This window comes from Balearica regulorum, chromosome 4 (assembly GCF_011004875.1).
Source record: "Balearica regulorum gibbericeps isolate bBalReg1 chromosome 4, bBalReg1.pri, whole genome shotgun sequence".
Classification (NCBI taxonomy): domain Eukaryota; kingdom Metazoa; phylum Chordata; class Aves; order Gruiformes; family Gruidae; genus Balearica; species Balearica regulorum.
Genome location: NC_046187.1, coordinates 31,665,890 through 31,693,369, shown reverse-complemented (window position 1 = coordinate 31,693,369; position 27,480 = coordinate 31,665,890). Strand labels below are relative to the sequence as shown.

The 27,480-nt window shown below is 37.4% G+C and overlaps 1 protein-coding gene across 6 annotated transcripts in view; it reads left to right on the top strand.

Annotated features, from left to right (window-relative positions):
* CCSER1 (coiled-coil serine rich protein 1) overlaps nucleotides 1-27,480 on the top strand; it is a 721,701-nt gene that overhangs the window by 343,908 nt on the left and 350,313 nt on the right. For 5 of the 6 annotated variants that reach the window (XM_075751606.1, XM_075751608.1, XM_075751610.1 and 2 more), the window contains exon 7: nucleotides 490-567. The exons of the other annotated variant lie outside the window; for it this stretch is intronic. In XM_075751606.1, coding sequence (XP_075607721.1) covers nucleotides 490-567 — 78 coding nt within the window. The remainder of the gene's footprint in view (nucleotides 1-489; nucleotides 568-27,480) is intronic. 6 annotated transcript variants of the gene reach the window in all.

Here is a 27,480-nt window from a genome sequence, read left to right as displayed (position 1 = left end):
TGCTCGTTTGCAAGATATATTTGCTCACATGAAAGTGATCCTTTTTTAAACCTTGATCCAAATACTTCCCTGCAATATATTGCTTTCCTGTTAATTTTGCCTTCTAGCTTTACTATGGGGCCATCAAATAATAATAATAGTAAAAAATAAATTGCATATCATAGCTTTTTCTATATGAACAAATTTTTATGTTCTCAGTTATCCTCTTGTATTAGTCTTTTGTAGACACAGTATGTTTGTGTATTTGTGCATATCTTTCAGTCTTTGAATGGGGAGTTCATTTAAAATAAAATGTAAAGTATTTACCCATTAATGAAATACTTATTTTTACTAATTAAAGGTAAATACAGTACAGATTGCAGTTGCTAATCTAATTCAGTTGGATTTTCAGTGTTGATTTTGACCTGCCCCCCCCCCCCCCCCCCCAATGTAATAAGATGTCTGTAGAACTTGATTGGAAATGCAAACTCCTGTGTGCTTTTCTTTCAGAGTACAGACATGAGTCCAGCTAGTAGCACCACCTCACTCCCTGTTAGCCCTCTTCCTGAGGAGCCATTATTTTTCAAGGTACAGTTAATTAATTTCATAATAAATTTTATATATGAATTTTGGTTTACAATGTTATCTGGTGTACTATGAAGTGCTATTATTACTGCTTCCTTTCCTTTAAATTACTGTGATTTCAGCAGATGTTCATACCTATATACACCATGCAGTTTTCAAGAAATACCTTGAATAAAACATTATTGGTTTTGAGAGGATTATTTTTCCAGCAGACTAGAGCTATAAACCATTATTTATAAGACAGTGGTTTTATCCATCTCATCTGCTGGTGATACATATTGATATATGCATTCCTTTATATGCATGTATGTCATTTTTCATCAACAGATTTCTCTTTATATTGCATTTCAAGTACCTGTTTTAATAAAAAAATATTAGTTACTACAAAGATACAGGAAGCATTAAAGATACGTCCAAGTACAATTTTGGCATAAATCCAGTGTAAGCCACAGGCATGTCATTTTAGTTAATTTTAATAATAAATGGTGGGATGATACTTGCAACTTTGTAAGGTTTAAGCTGTGAGGAACAAGTGGCCCTATGCCACTTTTTCACCTAACTTCATGGTATCCAGCCCTTGGACACAGAATGGCCTTAGACAGAGCTCAACTCTTGGCAGAAGTCTCCTGCGGCCACACGGGTATTCGGAGCGGTGGTCCGGCTGCAAGCAGAGCCGTTGCCTTGCTAGTTGTTTGCTCAGACAAGGAAGAGGGAACTTGGGTTTTCAGCACCATTGTCTCAAATGTGTGTCATAATTTGGACAAAGTTACAGGAACATCCCTTTTAAAATTTCCCCTTTCCCCAGTAAGTTTCTGCCTACTGTATGAAAACAATCAGTAGCTTAGGTTGTGTTTTCAGTCGCTTTGTGATAACACTGAACTAAAGCTCAGGAAGTAGAATTAATGAAGTTTGATGATGTAAAGTTTGCATCTCTCCTGCACGTGCCTCCAGTGCAGGAAATACCAGCCTCCTTCAGCCCTGGCCAACCCCATAAAAAAAAAAATATAGGGTTTTTTGGCATTTGGTTGTTTTGTTTGGTTTTTTTTTTTTTTTTAATTCCCATATTTTGTACATTTGTGCAAGAGTTGTACCTTACAGTTCATAACCAACTAGCTAGCCAGCTGATTTCTGTTACTAGAATGGTTAAGGGCTGTGCATGCTTGATCGTTTCATCAGTGGAGGTACAGATGGGATATCCACTGATTCTTATTCCTCTTTTGGGGTTTAATGTTTTCAAGACTCCTGGCTTTTAATCAGATTTGGCAGAAGTTGAGCAATGTGCCAAGATGGTAGAGCACACATGTCTTTTTTTTTCTTGGGAAACCACATTAAATGCACACTGAAGTCTACTCAACGTTACAAGGCAGATTCGGTAGTCATTGTTTCTCCCTGTGCCTGAGAAAAGCAGTAAGATATGTCATATACAAAGAAAGGGACTGATCAGCTCAGCTAAAGGTGTAAGAGGTAAGAAAATCTACCTTGAAATAGTTACAATAAACTCTGATGCTTAATTTCTCAGCTAAAGTGAACAAATACTGCTCTATTTGCATCAGGAGCACACTGACAAATACACCTTTATTTATTTTTAAAAGAAATGGTGCTTGTATACCTCAAAATGGGTTGTAAATGACTTCATTGAAGTGAAATAGTTGTTCTAATAAAAAAATTGAAGGTATTTCTTCATATTAAAAGTCTCCTTCCTTATATTTTATAGTAGAAAATGGTACAAGAAACTGAAAAAAAAAGGGGGGGGGGGCAGGAAGCATTTTTTAATCTTTCATTTTCAGTCAATTTTCAAAACAGGAAACATTTTCCTTTGGAATGCAAGGAGAATGGAGGCCAGACCAAGAAAAAGTCAAATACATCTCACAGCCAATGCCCTTAAGTAGAAATAAAAGAAATATAAAATGTAACAGTTTCTGTTATTTCTCCCTGACTCACTCCAAGAGAGAGCAATATTGTTTCAGTAGTAATGTGAATGACTGGTTTTACAAGCCATAACCCTCTCTAAATACTGTCAGTCTGTAATATTGGCTTTTGATGATGGGATGATGCATTTCCCTTAGCAACATGATAATAACCTTTCCCACCTCTTTGCTATAGAAATGAAGATTGAAAAAGAAATTCCATTCTGTGGTTCTGAAAACACAGATGTAACGAAGCAGGGCAGTATAAGTGCTGCGTCTCTTTGGGATAGTTGAAGATCTCTGAGCTAATGAACTTTTATATTAGACTGTGAAATGAAACCAAGCTGCTGTTCTCAGTCATACCTGGTTTTATACCAAGAAGGAGAACTGTCCTTTCTTGGATTTTATCAATTAATCTTCAAAGCAAAGTCTGCATTTCTGCATAAAGAATGCAAATCCTGACATCATACTCTTATTATATCCAACTTCAACAAAGCAGATGCTTATGATTTTTAATCCCACAGGATATGTGCTCTGTAAATATGAAGGAGAACCTAAATTTGTTCAAAATATTTTAAGATTTTGAATTTAATCTAAAGAAAGTCAGAAGCAAGATTCCCATGGAGTGCTTGCATGTTGCATCTCAGCTCTGGTAACATTGAACTCAGCTACCATTTTCACAATGTACTGTGCATGTTGTCATGTGCAGCACTGCGAGAAAGATCCAAATCATGTGAGACCATACTCAGGAATATTTGGAGGAAAGTATTTTCCAGTACAGCAAGAGATACTCCACCTTAGTCCATTGTACACCCTTACAGAATCACAGATTCACAGAATGGTAGGAGTTAGAAGGGACCTCTGGAGATCATCTAGTCCAACACCCCCCCCCGCTAGAGCAGGATCACCTAGAGCAGGTTGCACACGATCACATCCAGGCGGGTTTTGAATATCTCCAGAGAAGGAGACTCCACAACCTCTCTGGGCAGCCTGTTCCAGTGCTCTGTCACCCTCAAAGTAAAGAAGTGTTTACTCATGTTCAGATGGAACTTCCTGTGTTCCAGTTTGTGCCCGTTGCCCCTTGTCCTGTCACTGGGCACCATTGAGAAGAGTCTGGGCCCATCCTCTTGACATCCACCCTTTAGATATCTGTAAGTGCTGATAAGATCCCCTCTTAGTCTTCTCTTCTCCACACTTAACAGACCCAGCTCTCTCAGCCTTTCCTCGTATGAGAGATGCTCCAGTCCCCTAATCATCTTTATACCCCTCTGCTGGACTCTCTCCAGTAGTTCCCTGTCTGTCTTCAACTGGGGAGCCCAGAACTGGACACAGCACTCCAGATGTGGTCTCATCAGGGCAGAGCAGAGGGGGAGAATAACCTCCCTCGACCTGCTGGCCACGCTCTTCTTAATGCACCCCAGGATACCATTGGCCTTCTTGGCCACAAGGACACATTCTGGCTCATGGAGTCCAGCAGGACTCCCAGGGCCTTCTCCATAGTGCTGCTTCCCAACAGGTCAGCCCCTAACTTGTACTGGTGTATGTGGTTATTCCTCTCTAGATGCAGGACCCTACACTTGCCTTTGTTGAACTTCATTAGGTTCCTCTCTGCCCAGCTCTCTAGCCTGTCCAGGTCTTGCTGAATGGCAGCAGTATTTTAATGGAATATTTAGGGGTTTTTTTGTGTTAAGACAGTACCTAGAAAGGATTGACAGTGATACCCAGCAAAAGGAATAGAAACATTTGAGTGAGAAATAAGGGTAGCCAACTCCAGTGCTATTTAATCCTACAGGCAACCCTGAGAAAATGAAAACAAAAAAGTATTATTAATGCCATTCAGCAACTTTCACTCCATAACTGTTATAAATAGTGAAATAGCAATGGAAGTTGGTGTTTGCACAGTAGCAGAAGTACAGGCAATTTTTCATGTGGCTTTGGGTTTCCTTCTCCCTGTGGAGTTAGCGACACATGTGCGTTCGGAGCAGCCTTCCCTACCTGTTCTCTTTAACAGCTTAGGAAAAAAAATCCTGTTCAGACATGTATGCAGACGGTGCACTTTTTCAAAAGCTTTTCTAAACCAATTTTTGATAAAACACTTATAGGCATTTCTTTTTAGTGAGGGTTATTTTTGTCAAATTTAAGCTTTCAATCCTCTGCTGTTTTCTGTGGTTAAAGCTCTTTAAAAAAGCAAGATCTTTTTCCCTATTATGGGAAAAGTTTATTTTTTCTCTCACAAAAGAACATCATCTTTGTTGGTGGTTTTGCACTTAAATTTTTCTGTGGGGAGGAATCTTCCTTTGAACAGAAGTTTATCTTTCTGAACCTCTGTAATATTTCTTGATGAATTAGAGCCTTATCTTGGGGGGGGGAAATATGTCACAGTTGAAAAATTTCAGAATTAAGAATTTGAAATACACCTGAGCAGAATGGTATTTGTCATGCAACCTTAACCTGTTATTCTGCGTTATAATAGCAAAACTGTAGCTGGCTCAAATGAGTGACTTTTAATTATGACTACTTATATATATGCTCATAAGCTCTAATTAAAAATAATCTTTCCTTTCATTTAGAAGATCAGTGAAGGAGGGGGTATTTCTGAAAGGTCAACTTACCAAGCGATGTCTCATCCATTTCTTAGAACCTATTCCATTCTCCTATTCATTATACCATGCTTTATTATAATAGTATTTTATTATTTTTCGTATTATTCTAAAATATAGTGACAGGCACTCTTAAGAAGGGATCTGTGACAGCCATTTAGTACATATCTACTTTACCTAATTATACATTATCTGTTACAATAAACACCAGTCTCGCTGGTTATTAGCCACAACCAACTTGTAAATAGTAACCATAATGGTAATTTGTTATAGCAATGTTTAATTGCATTTGAATTTCGTGATTAATCTCAACTATGCTTTACTACTTGCCATTAAGCATAAGAAAAAAAATCCTTCCTTTCTTTCCTTTCTGCTTTGAGGGAGCCGAGAATTTCCTTCAGCTTTTATTATCTTACTGTGTTCTGACTTCTACCAGCACAAGTAGCAAAAGCTAAGTCCTTAGCAGTGTTACCACTGCTATAGGTCTAGTAAGGTAGAGATCTATACTAAATTAGGTCTATACTAACAGTTCTGCAATTCATCCTGCAGCTCTACAGGCTCTGTAAATGCAGATCTTTGCAGTCAGTAATGGGCATGACTCTCTGGCCGCTCACAACGTTTGTGCATACAACTTTAACAAGACATAAATTTTCCATCTTGTCAATAATCAGATTAATATTTTTAGTGCAGATGTTTGGAATAATCAATATGACAGTCACAATAATGATCACTGGTTAGCCAAGGCAATTTACCTTTGAGAGTGTGACTTTGCATATCTGCAACGATGAGATATTTTCCTTAGTCAGCAACGATGACAACAAATTTGGCTTATACTTCAACAAGCTTCTTATGCTAGTTGACACACAGCCAGCCTATTGACTCTCCCTTTCATGCACTATGTCCAGTATTTTGACTGTTTGCTGGCACTTCTTTGAATAAGACCATTTTAATGTATTGTTTCTTGTTGTTTTCAAAATGGACTCTGAAATAATTACTTAGACACTATGACCCATGAGCAGATACAGGTTAAGGTTCAGTGATCTTCTTTCATGGGCTGGAGGCCTCATTAGCTCTTATCCCTCCCGTTCCACTCTCCACCTGAATTTCTGCCTGCACTGAGCAGCATGTAAGCTCTGAAGCCTCTGTGGTTTTTGTTTGTTACAGAAATATTTTTTGTATTTCTACTAAAGTGAGTAGAGTTATAGAAGTATGACTCACTCAGTCCCACCTCTCCTAATCTACTCCGCCGATCTCCAGCTTATTTTAAACCGGTATCTCAATTTTCTTCAGTGGTTTAATCGATTCCTCCCACTCTTTACTTTTATTTCCTGTATCAGTATTTGCTTTCTCTACTACTCCTTATGTCTTACTGGTATAGCACAAACTTTCAAAAGTCGTGTCATCACAGTGGCTTTCTGCCTTTGATGAAAGCCTTCAATTTTGTAGTTTCTGAGAAGAGACTTATACATCTGATTTGTTTCACAGTCTTTATCATTGTAGTATATGAGATCTGCAAAAGCACTCAATTTATTCTGAAGGTAGGAGTGAGAAGTAGGTATTATGCATCCTGTTGCAAGAAACCTCTATGCCTCTCTTCACTCTCTTTTCCTTTTTCTCAGTAGCTCTGCGTACTTTTCCTAAGGAACAGGGCTCTGCCAGCAAGTCTGGCTGAGTAGAACCATGTCACCTGTTTCATCAGTAATATCTGCATCAGCTCTTCTAGCAGGGCGTAGATGTGGCTGTGAAATTCTCCTCTTAAGCTTTGACTGATATGAAATGGAGTGACAAAGAAAAACATAAAAATAGAAAAAAAAACCAAACAAAACAATATACTTGCCCAGATTTCCATTGACCTAATAATTTCGTTCAGTTCTCAGTTTATCCTGGCCTATAAACTGAGTCTGGGAAACAAGTTGTCTCTCACCCAACATGCTCTCTGTGTCTGCTGTTCATTCTGACTTCTTGCTCATGTTGAAAATACACTACATTTATGGCCAAATTTGAACACATATGTATGTACTTTGTATGTGTCCATTGAACAAGCTGTCCTGTACACGGAGGAACCAGAAACATTTACCTCTTCCTACAGGTTTTGAAAGGAGGAGCTACAGAAGGCAATGGAGCTACTGTATAATCTAAAAATACTGCTATACAATTTTAGGAATACTGTATGTGAGTTAATCATTCAGGTGGAGTTGTTGCTTAGTTACTTCAGGTTATTAGACTTTCCTACGTGAAAGTATTTGATTTAGCGCTCTCAGGGGAAATTGGGTGAGCAAGAAGAAACAAATAGATTAAATAAGCAATCTCCCAAGGCAGAATAAAGACCTGGACAAAAGTTTGATGAAGGTTAGTGGCACTAATTAACCAATCTAAGTGTAGTGAAGTGTTAAAAAACAGACTGTAGACGAGAGTGAACATCAAGAACCCCACAATGGATATTCTTTTCTGAATGACTGATTTATAGCTAAGAAAGAATTTATCACCCAGACAAAAGGGGTCTTGAGTGTCTGTGGGCAATGTATACCTGCCATGCTTCATGTATGGAGAAGACAGACAAATATTTACACATTCTGAACACAAGATGGTATATCCTGAGATTACAATTTCCTTCGGGGCTTGTAGCTCAAAGTTTGGTCTGAGAACAAAATACTTCAAGAGAGGTAATAGCTGAATGCCCTGACACCCGGAATGCAGGATCATTCAAGAAACCTGAGCTCAGAAGTACAGTTTTCCTGGTACAAGGACATTTTACAAGATTTAACTTTTGTTTTGCCTTTTTTTAATTTTAATTTTTATTGCAGGGAGCATAGGTACAACATATTTAATTTCCCGGTGTCACTGATAGAATTACTGAAAGAATCAGGAATGGACTGTTATTGCAAAATGAGGGGTTCATTTACCCGCTGTGCGATATGCCAATATACACACAGAGCAGAGGTATTTTATTGCATATTTGCACAGATATGGGTGTCTGTCCCAAGTCAGCACACCAAAGCTCCAAATCAGTGGTTATTTATACTTACAACATTAACATATTCATCTTTCTAATACATATGCATTGTTATTCTATTAAATGATTGGTTTAGATTTCTTCGCCTAGCATGCAAACTAGAACGCATGCTCAGTTCTTTTCTCCACCTTCATCCTTTGAGTAGGTGGTATAATTGAGGTAGATGGTCTGTGGGTCGGTGGTCGCAATTCCCCTTGCCAGAATTACCTTTCCCCTAGTTTCCTGGTACTTTTGAGAAGTCCAAAAGGTTCTTCAAGGCTTGTTGGTCAAACTAACAATTTATCAGTTATGCTTCTGTGTCTTGAAAATCAGATCTTAATTAGTACATTGTTTGGATAAACATTAACACAGGGGTAGGACTATACAATGGTCGTCCTTAGCAGCAATAGTCTTGGTTACATTTGATTTTGCTGTAACAAGACTGGGAACTATGCCTGTATTGCCTCATTTCTTTCTGCCTCTATGCCTTGATCACAGCTGCCTTTCCCAAATTTTGTGAACATGCATTCTCTTTTCTTTTAGAATGTTTTCCTTAATTTATTGAAACTTTCTTCATGGAGTGAGGGTTAGTTCATTATTTCAAAATTGCAAGCCATTGGCTTAGGCAAAATTGATGCTTTTAATGTTATAAATTCAGTTATATTCTCAGCAAGCCACATACAGAAAAAGGATTAATGTCTGTCTTACTAAAATCTCCAAAAGCAACCAGAAACACAGATGATGCTTCAACCAAAGGCAGGCAGAAGGATCATCATTACTTTTTTTCAGTTAACGGGGTTTCAGCATAACTAAAAAAAAATAATATAATCAGTACTATGAGGGTAAATATCAGGTTCATTCAAGTTTCCTCCTTCAGGCAGACACACGATCACACGGTGAATTCTGATACATACCTACAGGGTAAGTTTTACCTGCTGAGTACTCTAAGATTAAGAAGTAATAAAACTTGTAGCATTACAGGTTGCTGAAAACATGTTATCACTAAGACTACGAAGAAAGATTTTCTTGAAGCTCCATGGGAGGGTCCTGATATCCCCAGTAAGAGCACTTCAGGTTCTTCATCCTAATCATCTCAGTACAGATAGTTAATCCTTCTAATTTCCCTTGGCTAGGGACTGACAGGCATAAGTAATTCTGGGGGAGGATGTTGGCATTTGGAAATTATGATGAACATTCTTTTAGTGAGCAGAATTATTCCAATGGGTTTGGAGTGAAATTCTGTTTAAATCAATGGTATAGAGCCTATTGACTACAGTGGTGTGTGCCTTCAGGTTGGGGGTGGCATGGATTATGTCAGAGGCATTAATTACTTCAGAAGTGAAAATGTAAATCAATTATCTTAGAGGTGAAAATGTAAATCCTTATTAACTGTTCTAACCCAAGAGTATTTTTTGTGGTTGTATTGTTGTAAATGAGATAAAATTGGAGTGTTTTCATAAATTTAATTCAATATAATTAAAATATAGGACTGTTTGCAATGCAAAAATGTATCTATAATAATGATTCAGTTTCCACTATGTGTTAGAACAACAGATGTTTTCCTTCTAGAATAAATTAAACAAACTGGGGACTTGAAAATGGGTTTCCTACATCTCAGACGAGTATTCTCACAGAAGCAGGTGGTCTCTCTTTCTGGCCAGTTATCGCATTTTCCACCCAGAAAACCTCTGAAAGACACTTGTATGGAAACTTAACATGTTTTTGGGAAAAAAGTTTCAACTTCATAAAAAAAAGTTTTTAAATTGAAAGTATCCGTTAAAAAGTTCCTTGACTCGTCTATTTAAACGTACATAAACAACTTTCCCAGTGCCTAAATAAGTAATGTTAATGACCCAGCCACATATTTTCAAACATAATCCTTTACTGTAGGAAATACAGGGTTGGTGTTTTGAAATTCTTATCAAGTTGGATGTCTCAAAAGTATGACACTAAAAATAACTGACTGAGTTTGATAATGTTCTCCTAGAGAGACAGATATTTTGGAGAACGATTTAGACAACCATTAAGGAGAGTAGGATATATTCTGTTAATTTTAATCACCTGAAATTAAAGGCAAGATTTAATTGCTGAAACACAGACACCTTGTGCCATTTAAGAAATTTGGCTATATCCTGCCTTCCATCTTGCTACTTTTCTGGTAGAGCAGACAAAGTACTGAGATGTGATGAGTGCTGCTTTGCTGTAGTTTGGTTTTTTGTTGTATTCCTGGTTTTTTTCCTTTGAGTTTGTCCCTTGGTCATGCTCTGTCTCTTGGTAAATTGTGATCTCCCTTGCAAGCTATGTGTCTATGCTGGGCTGTTTAATTTTGCTGGGGAAACTGGCTTGTGTGGGAGGCTTTGTTTGTGTTATACAACTGAACTAGGTGACTTACAATGCTTGGTTGGGATTTTCCAACTGCTGTTCCTCTTCCCACCAACCTTTGTATGGTTCTGTAATGTTAAAGCTAATTCTCTGTGAAAAAAATAATTTTCTCAGTATTTAAATATTGGAAGTATAACATGGTTATAGTATTATTGAGGTAAGTTTCTTGTGTCTGAAAGGTGTGATGCACTCTGATTTTAAGCCATCTTTTTTTGTTTGTTGGAGGGTTCTTAAATGTGGCTGAATGATCTGGCTCTTAATAGTAGTTCAGGAAAGTTACGTCTCATTGCATGTGTAGAATATTCTGGTTTTTTTCAGGCTGCTTCATTTATCAGAACTTAATAAGAGTTCTGAAGGATTTTGGGGATGGAGACAATGGAAAATGTCAGCTTTATTTCTTTTTAAACTCTTGAAAACCTAATTTCTAGGCTGTGGGTATGTTGCATTGTTGTCATGAGGAGTATGTGTGGGAAAATGCTGTTCCTACTTCAAGTAGCTTACAGAAAACTGTGACAATTTAAAAATTGTAATTTTTAGGTACGATACGTTTCGAAACATTTTTTAATAAACAGATGTGGATATGATTCACTTAGAAATTGCTGTTTAAAAAGAAAAAAGAGTACTACCTTTGTGGTTTCAAGGAGTTAATAATGGGGGGAGGGGGGAAAGCCTGTAAACATATTTAGTCACTTGATTGTGATCAGGTGAATAATGAACAAAATATTCATTAGATTGTGTGACAGCAATTCCGGGGGAATACATGAACCAAGGAAGAAACTTCTGTTTCTCCTCTTAGATTTGATATCTTCAAGCAAGGATGAATGCTGTAGATGAGAAGGAATAATACAGTTTTAATTTGGATAATGTTTTCTAAGTGTTTTAAACTTACGCAGCTATGAGGGGAAGAGCTGTACGCCGTTATGGGTAACCTTGTGATAGACTTTAGAGTTTTAAACGGGAATTCTGAAAGATTAAATTAAGGCTATTAAGGGCCTAGTGGAAAAAAAGTTCTCTTTAGGTACACAAAGAGATCATGGACGCATCTGATTCACGGATCTGTATCCGTAAAACTTCATGTTTGTTCGCTCTCATAAGAGGCAACTTTGTGATAAAATGATCATTTCACTTCATAGGATCTGGCTTTGTAGTTAATTCCTAACGGTTTTTGGTCTTGGAACAATGAACATTTATGTCCGAATAATTACAGGTTTTGATGTCATTAAGATTAGCAAAGGCATCACGGATCAGGATATACAAACAATGAATAGATAGGTATCCTTAAGTACAGAACTGAGGATTTGAAAAGGGATAGGAGAAAACCTTTTCCATTGACACGGAGTAGTTCAGTTCCTAGCCAGCAGATAATAAAGCTCATCACTGTCAGCAACATGGTTGCTCTTGGTTAGGAATTGGGAGTGACAGGGACCTCCTCTCCTTCCTGGCCAGTTCCTTACTCTTGTAGTATGTACTCTCAGCAGTATTGTTTAGTCCCAATCATAATTTGATTAAAGTCACCTCAGAACAGACTTTTTGTCCCCTAATGGTTCTGTTCCTCTGGTGTCTGACTATCTCCGTCACTTGAAATCAACATTACCGTTTGCTGTAATTGTTACATTTCTGGATGTCATCAGTAGCCAAGAAAGGAATGAAGGAGTGTGATTTTTTTTTTTTTTTTTTCTTCCTCCACGTGGCAGGATCCTTGCAAAACAGAGTGAAGTTTCATATTTATGTGAAAGGGAGAAGCACATAATGCTCCACATGACTGTACAGAGCAAATCTGTGGTGCTTCTAACAAGATGTGTAAATAGCCAGTTTATTTCAATAAATTGGTAAATAGAAGTAAGGTTCAGGAAAAAAATCAATGTATCTAAAACCAAACAAAGGGAAGATTGGATCTAAGGAATGAGGAGTTGTTTTCAAGGCCAATGAAATACCAAGTTTTTACAAGCGGTGTCAAACAAATACTATTGCTGAAGTTTTTTCTTTACCTTTCCCTAAATTCCTGGAGCCTCACCTCTTTCACAGGCTGCTGTGTATGCATCAATTTTAAAATGCCTGGGAAACATGTGCTGACTGAAAACCTGCGGGATATAATTATGTATCTCATGAAAATAGAGGCAATAAAACTATGAAAAGGATAAATAGGAAGAAAACTGGTGACAGTGAATGTTTAAAATAAAGTAGTTAATCTGGCATGCCACTGTTAAAAAATTATAGGAGTTTTACATACACAGATACAAAAGTTACCATTTTTTTTTGTACCACAAGAGAAAATTTTTAAAGACTTTTAATATTTTTTTTTCATGCTGGCATTCAAACTGTGAAGCAGGATGAAGTTAGGATACTGTTTAAGAGACCAACTAGGGATACAAGGTTGACTTGTTTCTGTGTGATTGGATTTCTATAGGTCAGTTTTCTTTGCTTCATTAAATTTTCAGTCTCTGGACATAAAATAAGTGTTCCCATATTTGCAAGCTCAATAGGCCAATGTCTTTCTGCAAGCAGGCCTGGATGTGCATTCACTGTTCTGGCCATAGTGTGCTCTGCTCACTGAGCAGCACTGAGAGGAAGGACTTTGTGGAAAGGAAGGGAGTTTGTTGAACCTGACCACTTCAATTCTAGTTGTCATTTCGATACAGACTTAAATTTGGATGAGAAATGGTTTTCCTGTCCCATGGAAATGTCAGCTGTTTCAGACATTGTCCTGCTCTGCGCAGGCATGAAACAAGCGGCTGATAAGCCATCTCATTTGCCCACCTCTAGGGCATATAAGCAGCAACGCCTTTAGCTGGGACAGTAAGGTAATTGTCATAATTGGAAATGACCAGAATGATACTTGTGGCTTCTTAGTATCTTCATTACTTTGCTTTATGCGTTGCTGTATTCTTGAGGACACTCTTTCAATTGCAAGTTTGTATATTTGTTGTTTATTGCCATGCTTAGAAACATTTTGAATGATAATATATACAGGCCTTTAAGTTATTAATCCTTAAGTCTTTTGCTTCAGTCTCCTCTTTTGAATATCTTCTCTCTCCCTCTACAGCCACAGAATGGTTGATTCCAGTATTCTTCATCTGATTTCCATAATTATTCTCAGTGATGCGTGAGGATGAATGCAAATTTGTTAGCAAAATGATAATTCCTTATCGTGACAAGAAAAAAAATACGCAGAATTATCTATTCATAAATTAAAACAACATTATTATTGGATTTAATCTATTTTATAAAGCGATATGCACCTCTTAGAAAGAGGTCCTTAGAGTAAATGAAATTAATTGGGAAAAAATTAACAAATGTTATGAAGCCATCATTTTTTTTTATATATCAGTACTGCGATCATATAAATGCTACTCACATGTCATCTAGATATCTTCAGCATGCAAATTTGAGGCAACTGATCATCATAAATATTAATTAATTTTGACATGCCAAGGCTCTTGCGAACACTAATCTTCCTAACACTCCTATATGATGAAGAGGCGTTGTTATCTTCCTTTCACAGAAAGAGGCTTGAGGTAGTTCCGCTGTATTGGTGATACTGCATGCTGCCCTGGTCTCAGACTGGGGAACTGACTCTGCTTTTCCTGGTTTTGATTTCCAGCTGTTAGTTATTCCTCGCTGACCTGTATCTTACTCAAAGGGCTGATCTTCCCACTCAAAGCAAGAATTCTGCAACTCCTTTGCTACCCAAACTGGGGGAGCCAAGCCTGCTCTGTAAACAGATCTCCCCGTTCGCAATCATGTGTAGGAAATGATAATTTCCTTTAAATAAAGAAGGGGTATCTGAGGAATATTTATTATATTTTGAGATAACTTTCAATTCAATATAGCATTAAGCAGAGAAGTAATTGGTACTATGTGATGCATCAGTTCTCTGTATAATACTTAAAATCTTTTGCTTATAGGAATGGAAAGACAGCTTGAAAAAAACTTTTCAAGTTTGCATTATATTATTTAATGGGAAATGTGGTGTTTAATATTCTTTCTACAGTTCTTTATCTACGAAGTCCTTCCTGTGTCATATGGAAGTGAGGGGTTTCAGGGTTTGTTGTTGTTGTTCGTTTTCTGTTGTATGTTGTTTTCTCTCTGGGAGCCTGTACACCAGGGGCTGTAAGTGTGGAAATACAAATGGCAAGCATTTGCTAAAAAAATTTAGTTACCCTTCTGCTGCAAGGAGATGAGGTATAAGTGTCCATTTGTATTCAATCCCTTTCTCTAATATTTTCATAAACTTTTTTGTGGTTTGTGGAAATCACAATTGCTCACATGTTTGTAGGAATGTCTTGCACACCTCCATAAATCATTCAAAACAAAAGTGCAGACGAGCTTTGTGATGCAGTTAGCTTAAAAGAGTATTCCCTGAAGGGTCCAAAGTGGCAAAACTAACTGAATCTAAGTAAGTGCATGCCTCATCAGGGAACAGATTAAGCTAAATTGGCTTATGATTATGATTTAAAGTGCATCAAATGTTCTTTTGTGGCGTATCTAAGAGGTTGCTATTTGACTGTCCAATTGCAGCAGCTTCATCCCTGCAGGCTGAAAAATGTTACTAAACATGATGTTGTGAACTGGAGTACAGCTGATCACTTTCTCAGGTGCTTGTATCCCTCTGACTGTAGGTGATTTGTCAGGAGAAAGGTAAGAAAGATACGACTGCAATCAATGGTAGCATTTAATGTCAGTGCGAGCCTAATGGCAGAGAAACAAGTAGTCAAGAAACAGTGATGTCAAGTCAAACAAAAGATCAGAAGCAAATGAAGTGCCTGCTGTCTGTGTTTGAAGAGCTTGGTATGGTGATTCTGTAGGCTCTTGCAGGCCAGAGGTTTGGTGCTTGTTATTTCACGCAGCAAGAGCCAAAGGGAGTCCAAGTCCTGCAGTTGCCATGTTTCTGGGCAGTCGGTTGTGCCAAAGATGTCCAGCTCAAGATGGGTGGATGGATGAGTGAATGGATGGACAGATGGATGGATGTCAGATAATGTCAGACAGACCATGCCACTTCTCTCCTGCATAAGGAAGGAATGACGCCTCCCCAGGTACCTTCTAAAGCATAATATGTGTGCCATGGGACACCACTGACCTATAGTTTGGACCAGTGACTGAAGTAGTAATTAAAATTACCATCCTAAGCAATGTGACTAATGTTGTACTTTGTACCTGCATTAAATTAGTCTGAAGGCAGATTAATGTAGAAGAGATACTTTTTTCATTACAAAACTTAGAGTGCTGCCAGGGAAATTCATCAAAGGTTTCAGCTGGAAAGATATCCCTGCAGATATGCAATATACATAAGCCGTGCTGCACTACTTTTCAACCATACCAGCCTCTTATCAACATTTTTTTTTTTTTCAGTTGAGATGTAGTTTTCATAGGATCAGCTTAGATTTAAGAATGATTAAAGCAAGTTACACATGAGTCCTTTGGGTTCAAGAAGTATATTTTCTTTAAATGAATTAAGGAACATCTTCATTCCTTGGTATGTGGGTGAAAAAAAACCACCAAAAACCTGACTGTGTCACACTGTGACTACTGGAGCATTAGACTGTTGAGCAAAACTGAGCATTTGGCACCATAACCAAAATCTTTACAGCCAGCACGTTTAGTGGAATTCACCAATTGTTAGGTTAAATCAACAGAAGCAATCATTGCCCTGCATGATTTCAGTTTATCAGGTGGCTCTTTCCATCTGGTTGTTAGGTTTTTTTTTTTTCCTGTCTCATCTTAAATAACAGCATGTTCATCATTTCACCCTCTTGACTTGGTTTTGTCTCTGTGATACCAACTGTAACAGAACAAAATTATTGCACAAAATACCACATGGCTAGCACCAGAAAATCTCTCCTCTATAAATATTTTACCTAAAAAGGGTTCAAATACAGTCTGTGATGTGACAGTTGATGTTAATCCTGTTTTTAAATAAAAATACTGATGCACTATATGATGGGAGAGAATCGCTGCTAGTATACATAGAGGGCAGGATTCCTTTTGTGCCATTGGAAAAAAGATACCGTGAAAAATATGAGCATCTTACGTGATTTTACTGTGTCATACCAGTCTCTTGTAGTTTGGCTCTTCTACAGTCCTTTGGGCAACTGAAGTTTTTAAGAGTAAGGATTTGTGGGCTTGTTGGGATTTTTATGGAGAGCCAATTGTATTTTGTACCGTGATTCTCTTGGCTGCAGCGTAGCCTTGTCCCCAGTGGTGTTATTAGGAGTCTCCTGCAGAGAAGGTTGAACTCCACTTGTTATGCTATTGTTCCACAAAGAGGAACACGCTTGGTGCTCTTGACAAGTTGTGACACTTTTAATATCAGAAATGGCTATTTGGCATGAAAATTAGTATTTAGAGGTATCATGGTGGTATAAACAAAACAGCAGTAATGCAACATACTTCAGAGACAGACCTTACAGAAATTACTGGCATCTACTTTAGCTGCAACTCTAGCAGTAAAATTATTTAAAAGCACTGAATAAAAAGTGTGATAGATAAAATTACTACAAAAGAGCTTTAAAAAACAAACCCCTAGTCAGTTACCTAGGAATATGATGATGTTACAGCTTTAGCAAAATGATATACTTGTAGGGATAATATTGTTTGTATGACAGCTATCATCTCGCTATGAAGAGTCAACTAAGGATGCCCACTGACGTTTTAAAATTCAGTTTAAAAGTCCATATTGTTAACTATTTCATTCCTTATCTGAAGAGGGATACAGCAAGCATTAATGTATCTGCATAATTTCCTATGTATTTTTTTAGGACTATCGACTGTTATAATGCTTCTATTTGGTATATAAATAAGAACAAACTTATAAGCCAAGAAAAGCTAATAGACATATTCAGATAGGCAGAGTATATGGTCAGAAGGAGAAAACACTTGTCAAGTCATGTTAGCTGACACGATACTCAGCAGGTGTTAGATAAAAGTTCATTTTGTAGGCCCTGTAGTCCCATTTCGTTTAAACTGCAACTTTTCTTGTCAGAGGACTGGAAGAAGTGTGTATTCAATGAATTGCAGATGGACAAGAATTATTCAGGAAAAGTAAAAATATGTAATTTTAAGGCAACATATCTCTTGCATTTGTGAACCAAATCAATATATATGGTTAGGCTAGACCTTATAAATAATAGGCTACAATTATTAGACTTGAAGTTACTTTTTTAAACTTCATGCATGTAACAGATTCAGGTATGTTTTGTGATGTTCTGAGCTGCGTGATACTCTGCTGAGCTATATTCAGCAGTGGGTGCTTGGTATGTGAGCAAGGATCTGCAGTTTTGTGGAAGACCTGTGCTGTTTTCTCACAGAGGTGGAATATGGCTGCTTTCTTAGAGTTGTGTGAAAAACACTGTGAAAGTGTAAGTAAATGAGAAGATCAGGGATCGATACCATCTGTTATAATTTGAACTGAGAGGACTTGATAATCCAGGATAGAATTTTAAAATCCAAAATGACCTTGTTTTAACAAAAAAAAAAATTGTTCAGAGAAGGAACGTAAAATACATCTGTGTAGCAGATGACCTACAGAATGAATTGTATGCTTGTCAGTCTTTATTACATGCACAAAATTCTTAAAAGTATTTAAAAAAAAAAAAGCCGCTGCAACAATGTATATATAGTACAGATTGGCAGGTCTGCAGCATTCTGTTGCGCAGACATGGAGTTGTTGAGTGGCTTTCTCAAGGTCATAAATCACCCCGGAGGTGTGAACTTCCCTAGTTCTTTTCTTTAATGAGTAGGTTATTATTCTCTAATTTGGGGATGGGGGGTGGGGTGTAAAAGTTTGAAAATTTTCTAATGTAAAGTAACAAAGCAAAAGGGAAAACTACACCATAGAGCTGTGAAGAAATGACTTAAACAGCTTGTCAGTGACAGAAGATGCAAATCTTATGATCTTCCACTTTGGTACTTGGTGCTTCTCTGCCTTAATCTCTTTTCAAACTTGATATAATCTCAAACTGCCAGAAGACACAGTCACGTTTCCAACCTCACTTCTCTTTTGCCATCGCACCTGTTTGCATGTGAGATCCCCATTTTAATTTGAGTCTGCTTGCTTACACGCAGGTTGGACGTGAGCTGGGGTAAAGGAAGGGGCAGGACCTTGTCTCTTGGCATAGGATCTGCTCATTCCAATAACCTATTAGTTCAGCTGTAAACCCAAGACAAGTGACTTACAGTAAGTGGCAGTATTTTATAGTATTAGTCAAACAAAACTTTTTCCTTGTGTGACAAGCTAGAGCAAAATTATTTGAATGAAACAACTTTTAGTAATTGTATAGGTGACGACAATATGGTCTGGTCAAGAACACCTAAACATCCAGCTTTGACAAGAATATGCTCCCACTGGAAGGATAACCAGTGGAGAGCAAAGATGCTGGGAATGAGGACGTCGTTTCTCAGACAATGGGACTTTGGTACACAAAGAGAAGCCCCAGAAGACTTACCTGAGAAGTGTTACGGGTGGCAGGACTGGACTGGACAGTGAGAGGTCAGCTTTGCACCACTCTTACTAAGTAAATTCAATTTAACAATCAAGCGTAGGAGGTAGTAGAGTGTTGTGTGAGATGACTGATGCTGTTCTGCTCCAGGAAACAGAACAATTTTTTACCAAAGTTCTTATGAAGTCTGTACAAACAAACTAGCCCTATTCTACTTTTGAGAAGGGCCCATCCTGTAGGCAAGGGGAGGTCACTGGTGCCTTTGGGAGAGCTAGCTAGCCTGCGCAGGGAGAGGAGCCACTGCCACCTCTTTCCAGGGGCAGATGAGGGAGGCAATGGGGACCTGGGGACTGTGCAGGGAGCCCAGGTTACAGTAGTGAGGGTGGCCAGCCGGCCCCCATGGGAAGTCCTGGGCCCCTGGCCCCAGGGCAAAGCTCAGTGAGAATGGTGAGTGGGGCTGCTCAAGCCAGGTCAGCAAAGCAGTGAAGACATCTCCCGTGGCATGGGGCAGCTTGAGAAGTGACTCTGGTTTTGTTCAGTTCTCCCTAGAAAACTCAAAAGTTTTCTCTACTTGAAAAGTTATGTGTTCTTGTTTTAATCCTAGTAGAGCCTTTTGGGTTGTGTGAGTTAAAGGCCCTTCAGACTTCTTTATGGAGTTTTTAGAAAGTTTAATATAAAGTTTATTTTACTATAAAGTTTACTAGCAGGCTCACTTGGGAACCGATTTTGCCCTGATATATACCCACCCACAGATACAGGTATATATTCCTTACAGAAATACTTACTGTAAACATGCTGTCAATTCCTAGGTGCTTTTTTTTTTTTTTTTTTTGAAATTACACTGTGTAGAGAGCTGCATCTATGTAGCTCTCAATGACTGCAGCCTACTCATCCTCTCTTTCTCCTTTGTTTCATGAGAGAAAAGGGCAATAAAGGAAAAGGGAAAAAAGTAAATCAAACGTCAATCAAAGGTTCTTATCAAGTGCCTCAGAAGAAGAAGAAAGGACTGCATTTACCTGTGATTTTTCAACAGTAGCACTGGATTTTTCTTTCTCTGGGTGGACAAAAGGGAGAGGATTGCAGGGGCAGGAATTTCCATTTGTGGTTTACAAAAATGTGTTTAAATTGCAAATAGTGCAAGCTTTGTGCTATTTTAGTAGTTTATAGAGAAAGACGGCCTTGAGTTTAAGGTACAAAAGTGAAAATCGGAGAATACAGAACTTCTGTCCCAGAAGCTGTGTATCTTCTTAGGGCAGATAATGTAGGCGATTTAAATTCTATCGGCAGAACTGCCAGAGTACATTTATTCTTTTTAGTGGCATGGTGAGACTAATTTTATTAATCCTTTGAAGTTCTCAGAAGGCAGCTGTGGTAGATGTGCAAAATATTAGTACTTGCAAATGTTCTAGATGCCAAAATACATAAGAATAAGGCAGTGAACATGATACTGCCGGCTGCATACTGAAAACCATGGGAGTGCTAATTGGTAATAAGAATATTAATTCACATGAAATAGTCCACACTGGCATTTGACTGTTATGAATGTTATGAATGTTATGATTTAATTACTGCTTTTAGGCAGGTCTGAGGATGTTCCATCAAATTGGTAAGACTAGATCTGGTGTGCATGAAAGGGATGGACAATGTCTTGTCTAATATATCTATGTCTTAATTAGTTTTTTCTCTATCATGAACATAACAGAGCTTCGGAAGAATTGACACCTTACATTAAAGGAAACGTGTTAGAACCAGCTTGCTCTAGTTCTTTTTTAATCTCATGCCAATGATGAGATTAAAAAACGCTGCCTATTTGACAGTTTCAATGACAATTAGGTTCCTCTCTAAGTAGCATTGTCCCCTAATGAATAAGTTTGGATCAAGAGAGCTGCTGTAAATAACGTAAAATGAATACATTTTGGAAAGGCTGCTAATTTTAATTTTGTTTATTAAAGTCTTAGTAGTCATCTACTACATTATGTACATAAAGACTCTTATCCTAAACTTTCAGACTTTATCATTTAATACACTGAATTCAAAGCAACATTTCATTACTACATTTTCTCTCTTCAAGTCTCTTCCCCCTTCCCTCATATCACAAGAGGAAACAAACACTTCTTTCCTGTTTAACAGATAATGAAATTGAAATTCAAATAATAATGAAAATTCCATTAAGCAAATTAGTTTTTATCCCTCCATTTTTCTGTCACCCAGCTGGATGAGAGGCTAGGAACAAGCAGAGGGGTGAGGGTGGCCTATGATTTCATCTTTTTAATGAATTCATTTAAAAAACCCAACCACCCCACACCCCCCAAAAAAAACCCCCAAAACAAAACCAAACAAAAAAACCCCAAACAACCCCACCAAACCAACACAAACCCATAAAAATTAGTCCTATTTATTTTCAGTAGAGAATAAGCTTAGAGCTGATGCTTTGCTCAGAAGTGAAAGGAAGATATAATGTCTGCGTGAAAAGCAAGAGTGCAACATGACTAGACAGATGAAACTGACTGTGAAGACAGCTAGATCCACGTTCAAATTCTGTTACAGCAACACTAATTTCTTGCTCCAAAATATATCCATCAGATTTCTGTAGCTATTAGAGCATGATAATGTTTCAGTGAATCAGTCAAAATGAAGTTTTAGTAAAGCAATTAAGATAGAGGAAAAAAAGAGAAAACTTTAAATGTGTCATAATATAAAGATTACAGATATGATGTGATGATACACCTCATAAGGCATTAATGTGTTTTTTCTTGAGAACAACAGAAAGATAATAAGTGGCAAGAAAGACACATGGCAGAGAGTAGTAGAAGATACCTAAATTAGCAATAGTCACCAAATGGCTGATGAGCCATACCCCACCTGCAAGAAAGTCGGAACTGGGAGAGAAGTCAAGGTTTTGCTGCTTCTCTTGCTAGCTGGCCAATCTGTATGGAAATGGCTTAGCAGTTCAGTAATGCTAGTTTGGCTGACTTAGATGTGGTGGACTCACAGGAGCAAGGTTAGTTTTCTGATGAAAAGTTTAGTCTATACTAGAAAGTAACTGGCTTTTTGCTGCCAAATTCCTATCTCTCCATGCCCTGTTGTATAGGGACTGGGAGAGGCTGGGCTGGGCTAGGGGACCCCGTCAGGCAATAAGGACTACATTTGGAGAAGGGGGCTAATAAGAGACTGCTGGGTGGGTTGGAGGGCAGCATCCCTCACAACGGTGATGTGGAGGCAGTTTTACTCTCATCATTTCTATGGAAAAGGCCTTGGCTACATAGGAGATGCTGCTGCACTAGGAGCAGTATCGTTCCAGTTGGGGTCTGTGCTAGCATGAGAAAATACTCACGCACATAAGATTGAGCAGGGTCCCTGTGACCTCCCTGAGCTGCAGGTTGTCTCACTGATGGGTCCTGTAGTTGCCATATTTTCTCCATTATTTGGAGAATGCCACCTGCTCACTATTTTGGGAAATGATAGGTTGTCCTAAATTCACTTGAGCAAAAAAATTGTCTCCAAAACAGAAGCTGGTCAGCCCTGATCTAAGCAAATAGGGATAAAGGACAAAGATTACTCGAAGTGAGGGTTCCAACTAGCTGCAAAGCCAGCTGCTATGTTTTTCCTGGGTAGATCTACTGCATACTTGCAGCTGTCTTTTTAAAATTCTAATCTTTGCAGTGATGCTAAGGGAGGAAAAATACTGTCTTTCCATTATAGTAACATCAGCTTGCATCTGTTAAATCTTTCTAATTGAGAGTGACACCAAATAATATCTCCTCAGTTCTTTGTCCATTCCCAGTCAAATTATTTGGGGTTTTTTTTTCCCCTACTAAGAAGGTAAAGATCTCTGTTAAACTTTCTTATTTAATTCTTCATAAAACCAAATGAATTCAGCGTCCCTTTCCAGGAGCTTTTATAGTAAGCTTCTGCAGAAACATCTGGTTTCTCTCGCTCTCAGAAAAGCATTGTATTTGAATTGTAAAATTCTGCCTATGCAAAAAAGGATTCAGCAGCAGTGTCTTAAAAAAAAGAAGTTCTGCCTGTTCAAATGAAAATTACTAAATTATTTTCTAACCTGAAAATATACTTCTCCATCTTTGGGTTTTCTATGGGGGAGAAAGGGGCAGAGAGACAGAAGATTAACTGGGTGTTTGAGTCAAGTATGCAGTTCAATCCTAAGATAAATCAGGAGAATATAGCTGAGGCTGAAGTTTCAAGCTTGTCAGAAGTAAAGAAATAGTCGTGTTTATAACTCCCCCCGCCCTTCTTTCCTAAGTGTCTGTAAAGTGAAAAAGCCTAGACAGAAATGGTTTGCTGATTTCAGGAAGGAGATTCTTTCTTAAATATAGCTCTTCCACATGTGGTTTTGTTGTTATTCAAAACCAGCCAGTTTTGAGCTAAATTTCTCAAAAGTGCCCGCTGATGTAAGCTCCTTAGTTTTTGCTACTTAGGACAAGACATGAAAAACAAAGATATTTTGAGTGCAAAATATCAGTACTTTCTTCAAGGCAGTCAATTCTTTTAAGAATTGCTGGTATCTAAAACTAAAGATTCCTTAAAAGTCACTGGTAAGTATTTCCTGGGTTAAAAAAAAAAATAAAAAAAAAAAAAAATGCTGGTCTTCAGAGCAGTTACTGCCTGCTCTGGTCCATAACAAAGCTTTGTACTGAAGTTTAGTGTTTGAAAATTACACATAGAGCGACCAGCTAGGGTGCTTAAGATTAAAAAGTCAAGAGTTTGTTACATTTTTGTTAGCTTATGCCTTTTTCTTTGTGAACTGGTCTGCAAACACACATTGTCAAAGGCTTCCAAAGTATTTCTAATAGTTACTATAAAAATCTATTAGATTCATTTGAATGTGCAAAAATGCTTAATATCAGTTAAAAGCATTCGCTATGCTATGTCATTGATGATAGTTAAAATAGAAGAAAATTTACTGTAGCTATGGTAGATATTTGTATAAGTTAAGTCTTTATTATAAAAAATAGCTGCACAATTTACACAGTATGTGGAAAAACAGGGTTGTCTGAAAAAGACTTTACAAATTGTATATGATTTGTAAATTTCACACCCAAACATATATTCAGAGAGGTATACAAGGTACCTACTTATTTTAGTGCGTTAAATACATTTCTAAGAAGCAATGTTGTCACAGAACTCCCCCTTCTGCTTGGAAAACTTGTTCAAGTCCATATTTACTGTAGTTCATATATTTTTCCTGTTTTGTAAAGCCACTGCAATATGTAAATTGCTCTCAACTTTTTACTGAATAAATTTATCAAGTGAAATATAAGAGGCTGCTAGAAATGTCCATACAACCTTGGTGTCTTTGTCAATATATTGATTTTACAGTAGTTCTCCCAAATGTATTAATCAAGTATCCTTCAGTTTTCATGAAAAGTTATTTCTATACCCCTGTCATGCTTAAAACTTAAGTTTTCTGCAGGTGGTCTTTGAAGACACTTTGACATACTACACTTCTTGAATTAATAAGTATTTTGAAAACCTTAACTTCAACTGCAACAACTTCCTCTTATGGCCTTTAAAGTAGGTCTAATATAAGCATGTGCTTATCTTTGCACATATGCTTGGGTTCATTAGTGCTTACCTCTGGCATTTTCAGTGCTGGTGAAATAAAATCCAAGAGTCGTTAAAATTGTGCTCTTCAAAACAAAAGCAACCGTACTGAACAGCAGTGCTTCCTTGAGGAAGGGTCCTAATTACTGGAACATGATACATAATTCACCAGCACTCAATTCAGTAACTAAAAATATTTTGCATATTTATAATATAACAATATTCTGATTGTAAGTGTTGTAGTAATAACAATTATTTCCTTTTAAAAAAACCCAGGGATTATCTAGCATTCCTTTATTATATGGCCATTCAGAAGAAAATGTGATAATCTGCCATCTTTACTGCCAATATCTTCATCTAGGAGTGTTATTGTACAAACAGAGCTTAAAAAAACCCAGAAGAGCTAAAGTGGTGTCATGCCCTCAGATATGTAGGGAAATCATTTTAATAAACTTGATGTTTCTGAATGAATAGCCATCACATGGCAACTAGACAGTTCGGACGTTGTGCATCTGCCAAGCGAGTGTACAGTAATGAATGTCTGCTAAAAGAAAGCACAGACCTGTGATCCCGAAAGGAATGTTTGATGAATATCAAGACCATCCTATTTCTACTTGAAAGATAAATCTGTTTTAACCTTTCTGATAGGGATGCAGCTGCAACCTAGTATTTCAAAAAAGATAGATGTTCCTTTTTAATAAGTGAAAAGTTATATGATTAATAGGTCTTTTGGATACAATATTATTTCATTTGAGTAATGCATAACATGTATTTTACACCCTGGGAGCATAGTTATACAGATAAAAGATCTGTCAAATCATCATTAACTTCTAAAGATTTCCAAAACCAAAAATTAGATTCAGGAAGTGTTTGACTTAGTCTAAATGAGCATAAATTTTTTTCATTTCATCCTGATTAGAGTCAGATAACTTTGACTAAGAAAATCTCCTGATTTTTACCAAACTTTTCCAAAACAGTAACATTAGAGATTAATTCCTGTTGCATTTGTTCACATATGACATACTGGCTTCTTCCTGTTTTGATCCTGCATTTATTATGACTTCATTAGCTAAGATGACATAGCATTAATGATTTTTGGAAAGTTGAAATTAGGTATTGAAATTATTTGTTTTAAAGTGGTTTATTGCTCAGCTGAATTATAAACTGTTTTTTTACATGTACTTTTAAGAACAGTTTAGCTGTAGCTCAGATAATGAAAGATCCAAGTTTTATGCCTGATCTTAAACTTGTAATTTTTAGAAATTAGTTGTCATATTTTATGTCTGACTGTAGCAGGATGTAATCCAGAGCATGTCTCGCTGTGAGATGGCACTGCACTCAATCAGATCTGCATAATATTCTCTCTCAAAGGTTTACAGAAACCCACTCCATTTTCAGCATGAGTCAGTCCCTGAATCCTCCTCACCTTCTGACAGGGAGAACCTTCCTGATACAGTGAGCTTTATGAGGTAAAAGCCCCATCTTGGCTTCTAGATCCATGATGACACATCAGAAACTTTTTTGGCCTGTCTTTTGGACCTAGATTCCATATCTCTATAAATCTCTCATCCTTTCTATTACAATAGAAGTTGCCATATTTTTTGTGTGAGGGGAAACAAGCCATTGTACAAGCTTCCACTGTGGGCTTTGAGCTCTGGAAACCCAAGGCATGTAGTCTCCCACACTTTTCAGGGTTATTTCTGGTTTTGAAACCTGGGTTCACATTGGGTTACTTTCTGGACAGAGTAATAATAATCCTTTTCTTTAGTTACTGGACTGCTGAGCTACGTAGATAGTTCTCCTGTGAAAGAGGAGGCCACTCTGTGGATTAATGTCTTCCTCCACCCTACCACCCTCTGTTCTTAGTTGCCTGTATGTTTTTCATGGTTTCCCCACAAACCACAAAAGAACAAACATTTTACATTTTGTTACACTTAAGTGTTTTATTCTCCTTGTGTAAATTAACCACTTTTGTAAAGTGCTATTCTTGTCCTCTTATGCTTTTCCTTCAGCAAATTACAGACATAAGTTATTGATTGACCCAATTAGAAGACATCTTTAATGAACAAATTTTTACAGTTAAAAAATGTAATCTGTCAATTTTTTTTCTAGAGTGCTTTTAAAAATGTCAGAAATATTGCTGAACAATGAGAAGACTGAGGCTGGAAAGCCTTGCAGTTTAACACATGGAACTGTTTTGTATGAGGGGTTAGGATAAGCTATGACTTCTGCCTACTGATATAATGAGATAGCCAAGTACTCCGGTGAGAATAAGCCATGCCGTCCTGGCTTTCAACAGTGGAAAGGAAACAGAGAAGGGAAGAAGATGAGCTGCAATCCCTTTCTTGGTTTCACAGCACCATCCTCTGATTAGCTAGATGGCTCTTTGGCCTTTCTGTGTTTAAAAATAAACTAGATACCTTCTTATAATAGTTCTGTCTCCATTAGAAGGAAAAAAAGTAATCAATATCTTAATTTATTTTCTATCATGAAGATTATTATATGACATAAAGCATAGACAGAATGTTTTTTGTCAGTGCAAAAATAATACCATCTGGTATTTAATTTTGATTATTATATGAAGCTTAGAGTAAACTTTTATTATTTTCTGTCAAATCTGTCTCAGGATATATACATTCCTCCATTAAATCACATTCATTATGATTACCATTCTGTTGATACTGAAATAGGTACCATATAAAGTTATAAAACATTTATGAAATCTTAACTAGTGAAGCTTGTATGAGACAGTGATCCATCCTTTCTGTCTTAGGAGAATGAGCACAATGCGTGGCTATTTTAAGACATGGGTTGAATTGAAGAGGCATAGGTGAAGAAGTGTTTTGCCAGCCACGTGTGGACTCTTTTATCTGAATCCAGAGACTGAAAATCATACAGCAATAGTGTATAGTGATCGTAGCATTGTCTGGGGAACCAAAAAAATGACTAAAAAGTATTAGGCATATTTTGTCTTCCATCAGACCCCACACTTTTCACTCAGCATCCAGAGGTATGGCCTCTGTACTTCCTCATGCTGC